General features: G+C 37.4%; 1 protein-coding gene across 5 annotated transcripts in view; it reads left to right on the top strand.

The window, feature by feature from the left end:
• Vps54 (VPS54 subunit of GARP complex) overlaps positions 1–17092 on the top strand; it is an 88711-nt gene that overhangs the window by 34606 nt on the left and 37013 nt on the right. For all 5 annotated transcript variants that reach the window (XR_008217424.1, XM_052734731.1, XM_052734732.1 and 2 more), the window contains 3 exons: positions 3886–4271; positions 15633–15759; positions 16680–16787. Coding sequence is in view for 4 of the 5 variants with exons in the window: in XM_052734731.1 (XP_052590691.1) it covers positions 3886–4271; positions 15633–15759; positions 16680–16787 (621 nt within the window). In the remaining variant the exon portion in view is untranslated. The remainder of the gene's footprint in view (positions 1–3885; positions 4272–15632; positions 15760–16679; positions 16788–17092) is intronic.

The following is a 17092-nucleotide window of genomic DNA, read 5'->3' as shown; positions in this document are numbered from 1 at the left end:
TGCCAGTCATAGTTAATAATAACTCTGATTTTAACTGATGGATTAGTTAGTGGCATCTTAACTCAGTGGAATGAAGTTATGATTGTGAAAAGGAAAAGCTTACTGAGTTGCTAAAATAGAAGTTGGTGGAATTTTACTTTAAAAAACTTACTGTATGTGTATGAGATATGTGTGGTAAGATTGGTACATGGCAGCCGGGCGGTGGTGGCGCACGCCTTTAATCCCAGCACTCGGGAGGCAGAGCCAGGCGGATCTCTGTGAGTTTGAGGCCAGCCTGGACTACCAAGTGAGTTCCAGGAAAGGTGCAAAGCTACACAGAGAAACCCTGTCTCGAAAAACCAAAAAAAAAAAAAAAAAGATTGGTACATGGCACTGTGTAGATGCAGAGGTCAGAGGTCAACTTTGTGTTGTCAGTTCTCTCCTTCCTTTATGTGGGTTCTGGACATTTAACTCAAGTCTTCAGGCTTAGATGGCAAGTGATTTTGCCATCTCACTGGCCCTAAGTTGATGGAATTGTAGTGGAGAGAATATACTAGTTAACAAATTGCTTTGCATTTATCCCAAATATTTCAGTTATCTGTCAGCTAACTCTAACAATGATCTAAAGGCACAGTGAACCAACTTTGTGAAGTGCTATTTTCTTCATTTTAATATTGAAGATCATTATTTTGAAGCAAAAATGTTTTAGTTAGAATATGATATCCCTACTACACTGTATTTTTGCTTTATAAAGCCTCGTCTTTTGCATTTCATCGGTCAACAGTCTTCAGTTTTACTCTGCTGCTATGTCTTCGAGTAAACATCTTGGAAGTGGTTTCTAATTTAGAACTCTAGGCATATCAAGAACCCTGTAAGACTTGAGTGACTCTGTTCTTTCTCAGCACTTGGCCTAGAGCCTCTAAACTGACTGATCCTTAAGGACATTTATGTCACGCTTGTGGCCTTGCTTGGCCTCTGAAAGCCTCAGGAAGACTGTTGGGTCAGCTGGGTCCAGTCCTCCATAGGAACTGAGGGAGAGACTAGGGAGCCTGAGACTAGGGAGCCTGAGCAGACCTGTGGGGAAGAACCATGTGTGTTCCTCTTCTCATAACTGTAAATGGAGATAAGATCATGGTTTTTCCTTAGAAATTTCCACTTATGAAAATACATATAAGCATATATTATATATATATATATTATATATATATATAATATATATATTTGTACTGATTATAAACAGTGGCTTATGATATATGTTGCCTTATTCCCAGACTGCACTTTCACATTTAGAGTCTTATGCTCTGGTAGAATAATACCTTAAAAAAACAAAACAAAACAAAACAAAAAACCCATCTTATTAATTACACATATATTTTAGGAGTACTTTAAAAATTCTTTCCTTTAGATCAGCTTAATAGGAAACAAATTATTAAGTATTAGCTTTTGAAAAGAGTGGATTATTGGAGTATTGATGAATTCCAAAACTCTTTAAAACTCATAGGAAATTCTTTTCTTATTCTGAATATTTAAAGTAACTAAAGTGATGAAAATTAAAAGCTTTTTAAGTCACAGAGTCAGGTTTGTTGTATTTACACTCCTTTTCATTCTGCTTTGTTAGAGTAGGAATGAAAGAGTTAAAAGATAGCACTTCCGAGCACCTCCTGTAGTGGAGTAGAGTGAGTTTCCCTGTTAACTGTAAAGCGATACTGAGTCCTCCTTTGGGTTACCGAAGTGCTGGTCTGGGATGTGGTGGGTTGCATGGAATGCAAATCATTGCCCTGTGTCTTCATTAAGAAAGTTTTTTCTGCCGGGCGGTGGTGGCGCACGCCTTTAATCCCAGCACTCGGGAGGCAGAGCCAGGCGGATCTCTGTGAGTTCGAGGCCAGCCTGGACTACCAAGTGAGTTCCAGGAAAGGCGCAAAGCTACACAGAGAAACCCTGTCTCGAAAAACCAAAAAAAAAAAAAAAAAAAAAAAAAAAAAGAAAGTTTTTTCTTGGATGAGATGACCCAGTGGGCAAAGATGCAACTCCCCAGCCTGACTGCCTGCAGTGGAGCACTGAGATCACATGGTGGAAGGAAAGAAATGACTCCTGCAGGTTTTCCTTTGATGTCTACATTAGGCTGTGACATGTGACATGTGCACCTCTCTCCCACAAAATAGAATATACACCTTTTTGTTTTTAAGACTTTCCTTAAAAAAAAAAAAATCAGGGCTAGATATGTAATTTGGTGGTAGAGTGAGCCTCACATATATGAGGGCCGGGGTTTGATCTTCAACACTGCAGGGGATGGGGGGAAGTACATTGTGCACAGGAACAAAGTTGTTGGTTTTTTTTTAGTTTAATCTTTAAAATTATAGACCTATTATAACGGTCCAGAAATTGGCAACATCATATAAGGCATAAGTGAAGGTTGTTCGTTCATCCTTTGCCATTCTGAGATCTGAGTCCACTTGAGCATATAACTCTATTTTACTCTGTTTGTATTCATGTTGCTTTTTCAGTATGTAAGTAGCTGTATTGAAGATGAGAAGAAAGAGAGTATGAGCTCAAGAAAATTAAATTATAAAAATTTCTTAATTTGTAACCCATTAGATGTTAAAAAGATTATTAAGTAAATGACCATTATTGAAAATAATACCTTCTAATCATTTAAATCATAGCTACTGAAAGTTCATTAATTCTTTTAATTCTATGAGGTTCAGAAGTAGAGCCTAAGTTACAAAATCTGAAAGTAACAACTAAGAGAAATGGAGATACTGTAGTAAAAAAAGAGCCATATTCTCTTAGAAAGAAAGGGAAGAAAAGGTAGCCCTGTGGTTCAGTAGACGTGTATTGGACTGATAGTGACGGAAGCAATCCGTTTCAGAGTTCCAGATCTGGAATTTAGAAAGCATATCAAATATACAACAGTAAGAGTTAGCCTTGGTAGTACTGTAGTATACATGAGCTAATGACTTAAGGCATTTATCACTCTTCTAAGAGTATAAGACATTGGAGTAAAAATTACAAATGGATAAAAGAATCATTTTAGAAATGTAAAATAAGCAGCCTTGAAGAAAGCATCCGAATGAATCGTTGTATGTAATATGTGACTCAACAGTCTGTCTGCTATCATTTTGAAACAGCGCAGTGTAGGATGAAGAGCTGAGTGACAGACACGGGTTTATATTTTATTTTTGGCACTTGCTAACCATATGACAGTATTCAAGTTATCTAATGCTTCTGCATTTTCTCATTTGTAAAACGAGAGTGCTAATTGTAGCTGAAGCTTGTTACAATTAGAAAATATACATGCATGTGAAATAGATGTGATAGTACACAGAAGAAAAAGTTTAGTGTAAACTATAGCCATCTACTTAGATAAATGATGTATGATGTTGATGTGGGCCAAGGAGATAATTTTCTCTGAAATCTTAGAGCTCAAACTACCATTAAACCCTGAGCTGTGAGAAGGAAGTAGTTAGTATTTAAGGGTAGCCGTGCCTGGGAAGGAAGAAGCAGCAAGGACACTTCTGTTCTTTGCTCTCACAGTTACCTGTCTTGGGGCTGCACTTTTTTTTTTTTTTTTTTTTTTTTTTTTGGGTTTTTCAAGACAGGGTTTCTCTGTGTAGCTTTGCGCCTTTCCTGGATCTCGCTCTGTAGACCAGGCTGGCCTCGAACTCACAAAGATTCGCCTGCCTCTGCCTCCCGAGTGCTGGGATTAAAGGCGTGTGCCACCACCGCCCGGCGGGGCTGCACTTTTTGATTCCTATTTTGTGTGCCAGATTCCAAGGGTCCCATAATCCAACAATTCACACAATAGAACTTAATACTTGTAGAAACAGTTTTACCATTTTCAGAAAGTATTTGGATAGTCAAGAATGATATACTTAAGACATATCTGATTTTTTCTTCTCTTTGAAGCTGAGCCATTATCTGGATATTGTGGAAGTAAACATTGCTCACCAGATCTCTCTACGTTCAGAAGCATTTTTTCATGCAATGACCTCTCAACATGAATTGCAGGACTACCTCAAGAAAACTTCCCAGGCTGTAAAAATGCTTCGAGATAAAATTGCACAGATTGATAAAGTTATGTGTGAAGGATCACTACATGTTTTAAGACTGGCACTTACCAGAAATAATTGTGTTAAAGTATACAGTAAACTGAAGTTAATGGCCACTGTACACCAAACTCAGCCTACAGTGCAGGTGTTATTATCTACTTCTGAATTTGTTGGAGCATTGGACTTGATAGCAACAACTCAAGAGGTTCTGCAGCAGGAGCTTCAAGGCATTCACAGCTTCCGGTATGTCTGTTAAGTAAACCATTAGGAGTAATGTCAGGGAAGTTCCAAGGATAAATATTTATATACAGTGTTAAAAGTGTAGATGTAGTCAAAATGAAATGTGTATTTTGTCTTCCAGATTGATTTGCTTAGTACTGTTATGATTATGTTACTTATAGTAACAAAACAAAAACGAAGTAGTAGTAGTGATATTTCAATACAGAAGCTAACTTAAAATTCTAGTAAATGGGGTTGGGGATTTAGCTCAGTGGTAGAGCGCTTGCTAGGCCCTGGGTTCGATCCTCAGCTCTGGGAAAAAAAAATCTAGTAAATGGAATAAATACAAAACCAGTTACAATTTGAAAATAGCACTTTGAAAGCAGACTGCTTTAAATTATTTAGAATGATTTCTGTAGGCTCATGACACAGCTCGGGTAAAGGCACTTGCCTCCAAGCCCAGTGACTTGACCTCCACATGTGTTGTCATGGCATAAGTAGGCACGTTCACACACACACACACACACACACACACACACACACACACACACACACACACAAATAAATATAAAAATCTTTTTAAAGGGTTGAAATTGAATGCTTTCTAAGATTTTTAATTTTCAGTTTGTATCTTGAATTTCAAAGAATTCCAAATAGTGATTGGAAAAAAACAAAAACCTGTCCTTCCCGAGTTCTTACTTTGAGACTACCTTTACCAAAACAAAACCAGAACAGGGCTGGGGAGATTACTCAGTTGGAGAAGTGCTTGCCAAGAAACTATGAGGATCCAAATTAGATCTCTAGAAAACACATTTTAAAAAATTGGTAAGGGTAATAGAACTGGAAGATCCCTGGGACTCATTGGCTATCCAGCCTAGTCTACTCAGCAAGTTCCAGACTAGTGAGAGATTGTCTCAAAAATCAAAGTCGATGGTGCTTGAGGGGTGACACCCTTGCTTGACCTTTCACACACACACACACACACACACACACACACACACACACACACACACACACACACACACACGCTGAAACGGGGTGGTGGTGGCTGCAGGTGTTTGTTGTTCATGGTTAGAGCACTTGCTTAGCCTGTGAGTTTTATCTTCAGTTACCACTAACACAAAAAGAAACAAAACTAATTTGACTTTGAAATTACACATAAAATACTTTTAAGATTGTAGTTGTGGATATTTTATGTGAAATTGTATTGTTTATAGACCAGTTGCAGCCATCAAAATTTCATTACACTAAGCAGGTGTTGGTGTTCTTATAGAAGTTCTTATCTTGTGCAGATTCATTCAGAACTTGCAATAAGAGGTTCCAACTGCAGTCTTAACGGATGTGCTCTGTAGGTTAATAGAGATGTAATATCTTCTAGGAGAGTTAGAGTCAAAATAAGCTCATTTTAATTGAATTACAAGTTCTCATTAACTAAGATTATATATATGGAATGTTTAGATAGCACTTTAGAATTTGTACAAAATTGAATTAAGTCATTGGTTCATTCATTCATTGAGGAAATGACAGTGAGCACTTAGGAATGTCAGGCTGACTATGAGAGTTTTGAGTCACGAACAGAGCAGAGGCGCTCTCTGCTCTGACAGTTTCTGCTGTGTGCTCTGTCAGAGGGAGGGGCTAAGCACATGACTTGGCAGTTAGGGTACGTCCAACACAGTGTGATTGTGTACAGATTGCTGTGGGACTCCAGTGCTAGGAACATAACCCAGATTTTGTTAGTTGCAGAAATGGTTACAGGCTAAGTCACAAAGCTTTTTGAAAGGCTGTTAAAAGCTGTTGTTGAAAGTCCTCTCCTTAAAATTATACCTGTACATAAAAGTTTGGATGATTTATGGGCCTTTGAAGTCTACTGTGGGTTTCCCAGCATGGAGCCCCCAGTGACTAAATGATTTCTAATTTTCTCACCTCTGAATTATTTTCAATTTGTGTGATATTTTAATGCATAATTGATTTTATCATTGCTTTACAAAAATAGACTTAAATGAAAATGACAGAAGCTCTCAGTTTCACTTTTTGTTTATCACATGCTAGTCATGATATCAGCAGCACAGAACTGAGACGTAGAATTAAAGACTGAAGGCTTGCTTGCTGAGTTCACATTCTAAACCGGTTCTAGTTTTTACCGCAAAGGTCTTACAGTTTCATTTGATACATACATTTGTTTGTGATCAATAATATTGATGAAGACTGTAGTTATCCAGAGGTGTCTGGAAAAAAAATCTAAGACTCGAGTTGGATGTTTATCAGTGATTTATGATTTATTGCATTAGAGAATCCAAGCTTACATTTATTTAACTACTTACTACTTATTTTGTTCTTGGGGGTCAAACCCATTGCTTTGTCATACTGGGCAGTGACCCCAAGTGAGTGCCCTAACTCGGATGTTGCTCTTGTCTCATTTTGCTGAGATGTCTGTTGTTAATTTCTTTAGAACCTATATGTGTAAAGGATATTTATCTGTAAACATTTCTGCAAAGCTGCCTATTACCTGTCAGTTCTCCTATGGTTATAACTGTGTAAAAGTTTGGTATCAGAATTTGAGTTTAATTTATACTTTGGATAAACATCTTCATACGCAAGTTATTTCTAAAATAAAAGAATTCTAAAAGAAAATATCTTTCAAATCCTGATTCATACTTGAAGTAATTTGAGACTGAGTTTTGGTAGTTGAGAAATTTTACTTTGTATTTTAAATTTCTGGCAAGTTCTGTTTGATGGATTTATATTTTTACTATAAGATTGTTAAATATCAATGTTATTTTCTTGTAAAGCTTCATTGATATTTTAATGCCATTTAATTTTATTTGAAAATGTAATTCATTTTGGATTCTTTATGTCTTTTGTCTAATCAATTAGGAAATGTACACTCCAGGTTTTTTTTTTTTTATATAAGCATTGTTGGTTAAAAAAAAACACTATGTTCTTTTTAAGTCTAAGAACTTTCTATTTGAATTTCACCTGCTTCCCACTCTCCCATGCCTTAGGTCATATTTTAGTCACTTTTTTTTATGGGGCATGGCTTAGAAAAGCCCTTCATCTCTTTCTTAGTAGAAGAACCAAGGGTCATTATTGAGTTAAATTGTTGGTAGTCTTCTGTTTTTATAGATGCCAGTCTAGGTTTTACATTTGCCTATAATCTTTGCCTTGCATTTTAAGGGGGCTTTCATTTCAAACTTTCAATAGTCATATTACCAAAAATACCTATTTTAAAAAAAGAATTCAAATATTATTGTTTATGTGTCATTTTCTGTATGTTTTTCTAGTCAGTGATAGAAAATATTGCTTATGTGTATTTTCTTTTTCTCATTTCAGAGCTTTTGACCTAAAAAATTTCTGTGCAAGCTTTTCTTTCTGACTTGTAAATCTCAGAATGCTTCATTTATGTCCTCTAGTGACATCTTCCCAGAGTTTACTGTGTCTTATTATCACGTGTGCCTTTTAAAGTCTTCTGTTAGGGTTTAAGAGCCGCGTCACACACATCTTAATACACATTGGTGAAACCTGTGGATTATCTGACATATTCCCCAAAAAAGTACATTTTTGTTCTTGGTATATTCTTTTTCTGTCTATTTAACATTCTGTACTCATTGGATTATGGTAATTGTAATTATTTAAAATTAGTTGTTCATTACTGTTTGTAGTAGATATATCTACCTGTGATTCTCAATCCTGGCTGCATAGTAGGCTCCCAGAAGAGCTTTAAAGACAGGTATGCCACACCCGTTGAAGCCAATTAAGCTATACTTCTAGAAGGGATGGCTCTGTATGTTTTCAACGCTCTCTGAGAATCTGTAATGTGGGCCAGAATTGAGATGCTAAATATAACCACTACTGAATTCTCTAAAATTTAGATCTTATAATTAAAGTGCTTACATCTTCCTATGTAAATTTCTTTTTCTTTTTTTAAACAACAATTTTAACCACAGCATTTTCCTTTTCTGATTCCTTCTCTGAGCCTAAAGAGTAATTTATTCAGGTGAAAATTTTGGTTCATGCTGAATTCCTACAATGGTTGTTTTATATATTTATTGGTTTTTGTAATAAAAAAACAATAATTTTTACCGTTTAAAATTATTGTGATACTGAACAATTTTAATTATAATACATACATTTTTCACTATCACACATGAAAAGAAAGAAATTTGATCTTAGCAATAAGTCATTGAAATAATGCATATAATTTTTGCTGTATTATTAATTTAGAGGTATTGTTAAAGTTAACAGTATTCAAATTCTTACATAGACATACTATAAAAGTCTCAGTATGGGCCTAAGAATGCATTTAATGTTGATAGGTCACAGCTTTTTTTTCTTCTTTTTTACAGAAAGGCCTTAATTACTTTGACATCTAGGACTGTGTTTGCTTTTTTTATTGTAAAGGTTTGTAGAAACTGAGAACATTTATTAAGTTCATTAGTATTCTGAACCAAGTGTGGTACATGCATTAGATGAGCTGTTCGGTTTTTTGCTACAGAAGCCATGAGATAGGCTGTGCTATCATGTTTCCACAGGTACTAAAAGTGAGCTTTAGGCACCTAACTAAGTTGTTTCAGGTCATATAGCTAGTTACAAAACAGTTAGAAGGGAGACTCAGACATCTCCTCAGAGCATGGAACTTGCTTGATATATTTGAATGAGCATCTCACTTGACCCCAGATAACTCTGAACACCAAACTGATTTTATGATGATATAGATACTGAAATTATAGGCAGTGATGCTAGTTTTACTGAACAAGGAACTACCATAGTAATTAATTTTCAGGTAAAAATTAATGAAATTAGTTTGTTTTCTAGTTATAAGCCTGCCCGCCCGCCCGCCCGCCCGCCCGCCCTCCCTCCCTCCCTCCCTCCCTCCCTCCCTCCCTCCCTCCCTTCCTCCCTCCCTCTCTCCCTCCCCCCCCTTCCTTCCCCAATTACCTAAGAGGTGGCAGCATCCAGAGTTAATTATGGGTTTCAGCATTCTGTGGTTTCATCGATAAGAGGCCACCTATGATTCCATTTAAGGAATGTATATTACTGGTTTCGTCAAGATATTCAACATATTATTTGATCCTATAATCCTATATAATCTGCAGTTTAGTTTCCAAATATTAGAATAAGAAAACATGCACATTTTATGCTTTGAGATAAAGCCAAGAGATTTTACTGTTTGATAAAACGAGAACTTCTGTAGACTGTATTAATAAACAAGTTTCTCTGATACATATAGCCCTAAGTCACTGTATGAACATACATCTTAGTAGAAAATCCAAATTAATGTATAAGTTCAGCCATATGTAAGTAGAAAGTGTTGTAATTGTTCCAACTTACTTTAGTTGGATATATAGATTTAGTGTTTTTTCAGAAAGTGATACTACCGCTTCATTCTTTTCTTTTTTTCTTGTGCTTATAAAGGAGTAGAACCACTGGAATGAACACATATACATACATTTATTAGTGAGGTTTACCGGTTGTGGTCCAGATACCCCAACAATGGCTGTCTTCAAGTCAGGTTCAGTTCACATGCAGTCGCCGTCTCGAGCTGGAGTGCAGGGAATTCCTAGAGAGCTGCTGGTCTTAAGTCAACCAACTTTGGGATCCTGAAGAAGTGGGTTCTTACACAGGTGAAGGAACACCTCAGCAGCAGGAAGGATGAACTTGCCAGTGAGAGTGAGGGCAAGCAGGCAAAACGCAAAAGCTGCTTTCTCCTGTGTCTTTTTATGTGGACTGCCACCACAAGTTGTGGCCCAGATTTAGGGTGGGTCTGCCCACCTCAGATGATCTGGTCAAGAAAGTGTCTCACTAGCGTGCCCAGCTGCTTAGATTTCAGTTGATTACAGATACAGTCAAGTTGACAGCCAAGATTAGCAATCACAATATTATATTTGTATTGTATTTTAGTAGATCTGTTACCACTCTAAAGAGATTATTAAAATACATACTTTATTTTGAGACATGGTGTCAGGGTAGCCCAGGCTGGTCTGGAACTGACTGTGTGGATCAGGTTGGTCATAAATTCAAAAAGATCTGTCTGCCTCTGCCTCCCCAGTGTGCCACCGTGTCCAGCCCTAGGCTGCAAACTTGTTAAATGAACTGCTTAGACAAATCTTTGTGGTTTTTTGCATAACAGATATTATTTGATAACATTAAAGTTTATATCTGCTTCTTATTATCTGTATTTAAGGATGCATAAAGTTGAAGCTATTCAAGTTATTTTAAGACTATCTGAGGCCAGGCAGTGGTGGCGCATGCCTTTAATCGCAGCACTCGGGAAGCAGAGGCAGGTGGATCTCTTGAGTTCAAGGCCATGCTCATCTACAGAGCTAGTTCCAGAACAGCCAGGGCTACACAGAAAAACGTTGTTTCTAAAAACCAAAATAAAATAAAATAAAGACTGAGAGCTTTATTAAGATGTTAGGCTTAAATTGACAGATTTTTATTATTATTATTATTTTTTTTTTTTTTTTTTTTTTTTTTTTTTTTTGGTTTTTCGAGACAGGGTTTCTCTGTGTAGCTTTGCGCCTTTCCTGGAACTCACTTGGTAGCCCAGGCTGGCCTCGAACTCACAGAGATCCGCCTGGCTCTGCCTCCCGAGTGCTGGGATTAAAGGCGTGCGCCATTTTTTTTATTATTTTAATGAACAAATATTAGTAGGTGCATTCATACAAACTTGACACCAGAATTTTTTGTGGGATTTGTTGAAGACTATCACACTCAGAGTTAATATACACTTGAGTATTGGCTTCTAATCTGCATTAAAAGAGAATCTATGATCTCCATAAAAACCACTTGAAGAGCAAGCAGTATTAAATTTACATGTACGTTTATATTGTGCCTTATATTTAAAAAAAAAATCAAAGCTGGGTGGTGGTGGCGCACGCCTTTAATCCCAGCACTTGGGAGTCAGAAGCAGGCGTATCCCTGAGTTCAAGGCCAGCCTGGACTACAAAGTGAATTCCAGGACAGCCAGGGCTACACAGAGAAACCCTGTCTTGAAAAAACAACAAACAAATGAAAACCGCCACCACCAAATGAAGAGCACAAACACACCGAAGGTGAGGGAAATGGAAAGGACAGGAACCTAACTGGATGTTACCCATGCACTGTCAGTTCAGGGCCAGCCTTTGTTCTGTGCAGCTCTCCTCAGACGCCTGAATTGTTTCAGGTTACAAATACTTTGTTTCAGCTAGAAATATTTCATGTAGTTTTAAAAGATGAGATTAAAAAACAACTCCATGTCACGGATGTCTTCAAATAGCTAGTTGATGACCTGTCTTCTGCTTATCCCTAGTTTTAATAGTGTGTTTGTTGCAATACATAACTGTCCAAATAATATCTGCAAAATAGAATCTCCAAATAATATGTGTTCCAAACACCTTTTGATATATTGCTTTATTCTTTTTATTTTCTCCTTTTCAAAGTATGTTTTAGTATTCTCCTGTCATCTCTGTCTTCTGTAAGTGGAAATGGTTAGATTTTCTTACAGGAGCGCCGAATGTGGAGCAGTGGGTAGGTTAGTGAGCGTGTATGCGGTTGTCCCTCTCAATACCCTGAGCAGTACCACTGTCGTTTGTCAGCTGGTCTTTTCCTGTAAACAGATCCCCCCATTATCAATTAAGTCGATCCTTTGAAAACACAGAGTTTGAATTGTGACAGTAAGAAAGTCTGAACCAGTATAGCCTAGAAATATTTTTAAAATTTAGAAAAAGTATGTCACAAGTGTATAAAATATATGTAGACAGTAGTCTATTTTTTTTTATTTTCTATCATAAAGCACACACCTATTAAAAAAAGTAAAATGTGGGGCTGGAGAGATGGCTCAGAGGTTAAGAGCACTGGCTGTTCTTCCAGAGGTCCTGAGTTCAATTCCCAGCAACCACATGGTGGCTCACAACCATCTGTAATGAGATCTGGTGCCCTCTTCTGGCCATGTAGACAGAGCACTGTATACATAATAAATAAATAAATAAATAATTTAAAAAAAGAAAAGTAAAATGTGTCAGAACTTAACTGGTAGTACATAACTGCATGAGCCCTCACAGTAGAGATGTGACCAAGCCCAAAGACGGCAGCATTAAATGCTCAGCTGACCTCTCTCCAGGCTGCGCTGCGGTCATTGCAGAACCACTTGCTGTTGCTGTGGTGGGGGCTGAGTACTGAGAGCACCTGTGTGACACAGTCACCATGCGAGCAGTGACTCTCCAGTACGTCCTTGTCACAGCGGCGGGTTGCAGGGTCTGGGTTGCAGAGTGGCTTAAAGCCAGCTTGGACAAATTAGTGAGAAACTGTCTCAGAAGAGAAGTAAAATGATCGGTGGGGAGATGGCTCACAGCTAAAGGCCCTCCTTGTCTGCAGCATGCGTGAGAGCCCGTGTTCAAGCTCCAGGAGTGCAAAAGGGGGAGAAAATCAATCTTCCACGCCTCTTACGTGTTTCACAATACACTCTACATCACAACATACAAAGTATGTGTTCAAACTCACCTTGCTGGTATGGCTTCCGGTCATCAGCAGGCTATTAGTGCTTAAGTTTTGGAGGAGTCAACGAAACAAATGGATTTTTTATTTTCCCTGACATGTAGGTATAGCGAGACACCTCTAATCCCCGAACTGCTTGGTAGGCAGCCACATGTGGTTAATCTGAAGCAGTTTCGATGAGGAAAGGTGGAATAAACTCCAGACAGTTTGTCTTTAGCTAGCATTGTGAAATGATGAATGGGAACCCAGCATTCCCAAAGATAACTGCTAAGCTGTTCTTAAAAAAATTCTTACACTAAGTACATGGGTTTAGATTTATATGAAGTTGATGTTTTTTAAGTCTTTAAAAAAAAGCCTTTTGCTATTTTTATTTTTGTAGATATTTAGATTGATGTTTTATGGGTGATTCTACCAGTTCATTCTTGAGTCCTTTTAATGAGTCCATGAGAAATAGCTTGGTACCCTGCATTCTTTGTGCTATGACACCTATGTTTACACATTTTCTGTCCTGGACTGTAAGCTGTCATTTCTTTAGGGATTTGTCCTTCTAAAAAGAAGTTTAAATTGTATTTATTATTTGTGTGTACATGCCTGTAACTTTTAGGAGTCACTCTTCCAGCCTATCGGGACAAGGTCTTGTTTTGTTGTGCTGTATATTCCTGGCTAGTTAGCCCAGAGCTCTGACATTGATGCGGTCTTCCACCTTCTGAAGGCATCTGACCTTCTTACATGGGTTCAGATGATTGAACTGAGGCCATTTTGCTTGTGTGACAAGTGCTTTACCTGCAGAGCTATCTCATCAGTATAGGAGCCTGTTTGTTTTAGTACAAGGTTGTGTTTAGAAATCCTAGCTACGCCGGTTGTGGTGCCGCACGCCGGTAGGATTTGCTGAAGGAGGCGGAGGCAGGAGGATCATGAGTTCGAGGCCAGCCAAATTTAAAAAAAAAAAAAAAAAAAACAAAAAAAACTTAGCTACTAGATTGATTGTATGCTTTTGTAGTGGATAGAGCTAGAAAATGACTTTCCTCTTTAATTTTGCCTTTTGAATTATTTTACATAATTTAAATTTATTTGTTGGTGTTAGGATTGTGCCCAGGGCCTCATGTGTGCTAAGCATTCACTCTACAACTGAGCTATGCCTCGGCCCCTAATTTCCTTTTAAGAAAAAGCTGTGAGCCCTGTGCCGATACTTCCCGTTCACATTGATGCCTGTAGTGTATTACTTCTATGATTTTATTATCTCGCTTGACCAGGCTGAAAATGTGATTCTTAGACACCAGCACCATTTCTCATTTGTTTTTAGCACACAACATGCTCTCAGAACTAGCAGTATTATTTTGATAGTCCTTCCCCGCCCCTTATCTGTGGGCATACTCCAAGACCCTCAGGAGATACCAGGTGCCTAAAGCACAGATTGTACCAAACCTTACGGAAACTTTCCCCTAGGATGCCTTGTGATAAGGTTAGGCACAGTCAAAAATGGACAATGACTAACAATTGTAATAATATTCTGCAAAAAGTATAGGTAATGATGATGAAGTGTATAGTCTTTGGTTAAGACTGTATTACGATTTATCCAGTTAGATCCTCATTTGTCAGTATTTGGATTATTTCCATTTCCCCTTTTTGAGACAGAATCTCAATGCATCACTCAGGCTTGAACTCAGTTCTCTTGCCGTAGCCTCCTGACTGCTGGGGAGACAGGTGTGCTTCCATTTCCTTAGCTACAGCAGTGCAACGTGTCTGTCTGTCTGTCTGTATATCATATATATAGTATTATTATCATTATTATTTTAAACTTTTGCCAGCAGAGCTGTGATTCCGATTCTAAAAAGTGTGATTCCTAGGTCAAAGGGAAATTGCTTAAGAGTTGTTAGGTTCTGGCAGTGTTTGAGTTTGTGCTAGTGTGAGATGTTGGTGCCATTTATGAGAAGTCCTCTGATTAACTATAAGAAATATTTTCATATTGCAAAATACAAATAAACCTCTTATTTTATTTGTCAGGTTTGTTTCAAAATCATCACTACCACTACTTACCATAAACTGTTTATGATAGAACATTATCGTCCTGAAAGTTGAAACTGCTTTAACTGATTTTACAGTTAGCTTGTACTGTTGCAGCCTGTCTTTATAAAGATAACTGCGGACACTGAGGTCCTCTTTTTCAAGTAAATGCAGTGTATGCATTAGAAATAGTTGTATTAAATTTATATTTAATGTGAAATTAAGTTTAAAATGTTAAAAATTATCCCCAAAGGTAGACATATTTATTTTTTGTTTATTTAGATAGATGGGTCTTGTCCTCATTGTCCTGGCCTCACATCCCACCTGGAACTGGAATCACAGATGACTCCATGGAGGTTCAGGGAACTGAACTCATGTCTTGGACATTGTAGAACAGCGAGGGCTTTAAGTACTGGTAGTCCCTCTGAATTTAGTGACCTGAGGACTGATGAACAGTAACTCAAATCTGTCACGACAGTTTGAGTTGAGTTACTCTGTCCCTATGGCCGTTTAGACTGCTTAATAAAAGAATAGGGCTGTCAAATATTAGGGGCTTGAGTTTGCTGAATAAATGAGTGGCTAGGGAGCCACCACCACTGATAGTCACTAGATGGTTAATGATAAAGGAATTTGAGCAGCTGATAGTTTATCTATAAAAAGCAGCCGTAATATTTATCAAGTAAGGGTTTTTCTACAAGTTTTTTAAAAACTGTTTAGCATTTAAAGGTTAAAAACAAATAGAACTCTGGAGATGAAGTGACATTATAACAGTGATTTTTGCTCATTAAAGGGCTCCATTTTACTAAAACATCATATTGTTGAGTAAGTACTGTCTATTCTCTTAAAGTAGAATGAATTTATGGCTTTAAGTGGATATCTATATATAATGTTTTTCTCTTCTTTTGATAGGCATTTGGGGTCACAACTTTGTGAATTAGAAAAGCTGATTGATAAAATGATGATTGCAGAATTTTCTACTTACTCTCGTAGTGACTTAAATAGACCACTGGACGGGGACTGTCAAGTTTTAGAAGAGGTATGTGTTTGAACTGTGCAGTCCAGGTATTGTCTTTGCTAGTATTGCTTCCTTCACAGCTTCAGTTTATAACACGTTCTTCTCGGATCACAGTGAGCAAAATTACCTCAGATTTCGATGTCTGTCAGACTTGTGAAGCCCTGTGCTAGCTGTATGTCTTTAATAAGCATCATAAATGTTAGTATCCTGAGAAGTAGACAGTGGAGTAATGTCACGGCCTACTTAGAAAAAGAAGTTGAAGTGAGGTCTTTAAAAGTTATAAACCAAGTTCCAAATAGAGATGTAGGATGAATGACTTAATTTATATTCCATGAGCAGGTATTCTCTGGGGTTTATCTTCTGTAAAAAGTGATGGTTATGTGATAATATGTTAATCATTCAAATTTACTGATGACCTCTTCTGAACATGTTTTATTTGTATGTGTATGTACATATACCCAGGCTGTACTGACCGGTAGTTTTGCAGTGCAGATCATTGCTAAGAACTACCAGGGAGAAAAGACTCTAAAGTCCCTGACTCATAATGACCCAAAGAGGTGTGCATGTTAGCAGTGGACATCCCACTCAGAGTCCAGATTCCATTCTAGTCTTCCGGGCCACAGGGACCTTGACCAACGGTTATCAGTGTTGGTGGATAGTCTCTAACGGGCAATGAGGACAAAAGACCTCTTAGTATTTGCGTCGTCCTTCAGCCACTTCATTTTGTCCATTGTGGTAGAACAGGATTTACCTGTTGGAGAACACAGACCACAAAAACCTGATGGAAGATTGCTGTGGGAGTGGTGACGTCATCCTTCTGGAAGCACCACACTGTGTGCAGGCAGAAATCTGAGGGTCTGACACAACCCTTTTGATACATGTTTCTACTTTTAAATTAAAATTCAAATGTAAAATTATATATCTTTCTTCTGTTTTAATAGGAAAGATTAGTATCTCTTGTATTTGGGCTTTTGAAACAAAGAAAACTTAATTTTTTAGAAATCTATGGTGAAGAAATGATTATTACAGCAAAGAACATCATTAAAGAGGTATTGTACATTTTTATTTGATATGTGATATGAAACCTGTGAAGTTCATTTGTATGGCACGTAGTAAATATATAAGATATGCAGTATAATAGTAATACTTGATCATTTTGTTTAAAATTGCATACATGGAAAAATAAGAGAAAAATGAGGGAAACATAGCCTACATCCAAGAACACTACTTTAAGAATATTTCTATTTATGAATGTTTTGGGTTTCTTATTGTTGTACATCTGACTTTTGTTTAATACATACAACTGCATTGTTGTCTGAAAACATTTTACTAATTTATTCTCCCCACTCTAAGT

This window comes from Peromyscus californicus, unplaced genomic scaffold (assembly GCF_007827085.1).
Source record: "Peromyscus californicus insignis strain IS unplaced genomic scaffold, ASM782708v3 Scaffold_13__1_contigs__length_99412109, whole genome shotgun sequence".
Taxonomy (NCBI): Eukaryota; Metazoa; Chordata; class Mammalia; order Rodentia; family Cricetidae; genus Peromyscus; species Peromyscus californicus.
The sequence above is the reverse complement of the archived record's forward strand: the minus strand, read 5'-3'. Positions and strand labels throughout refer to the sequence as shown.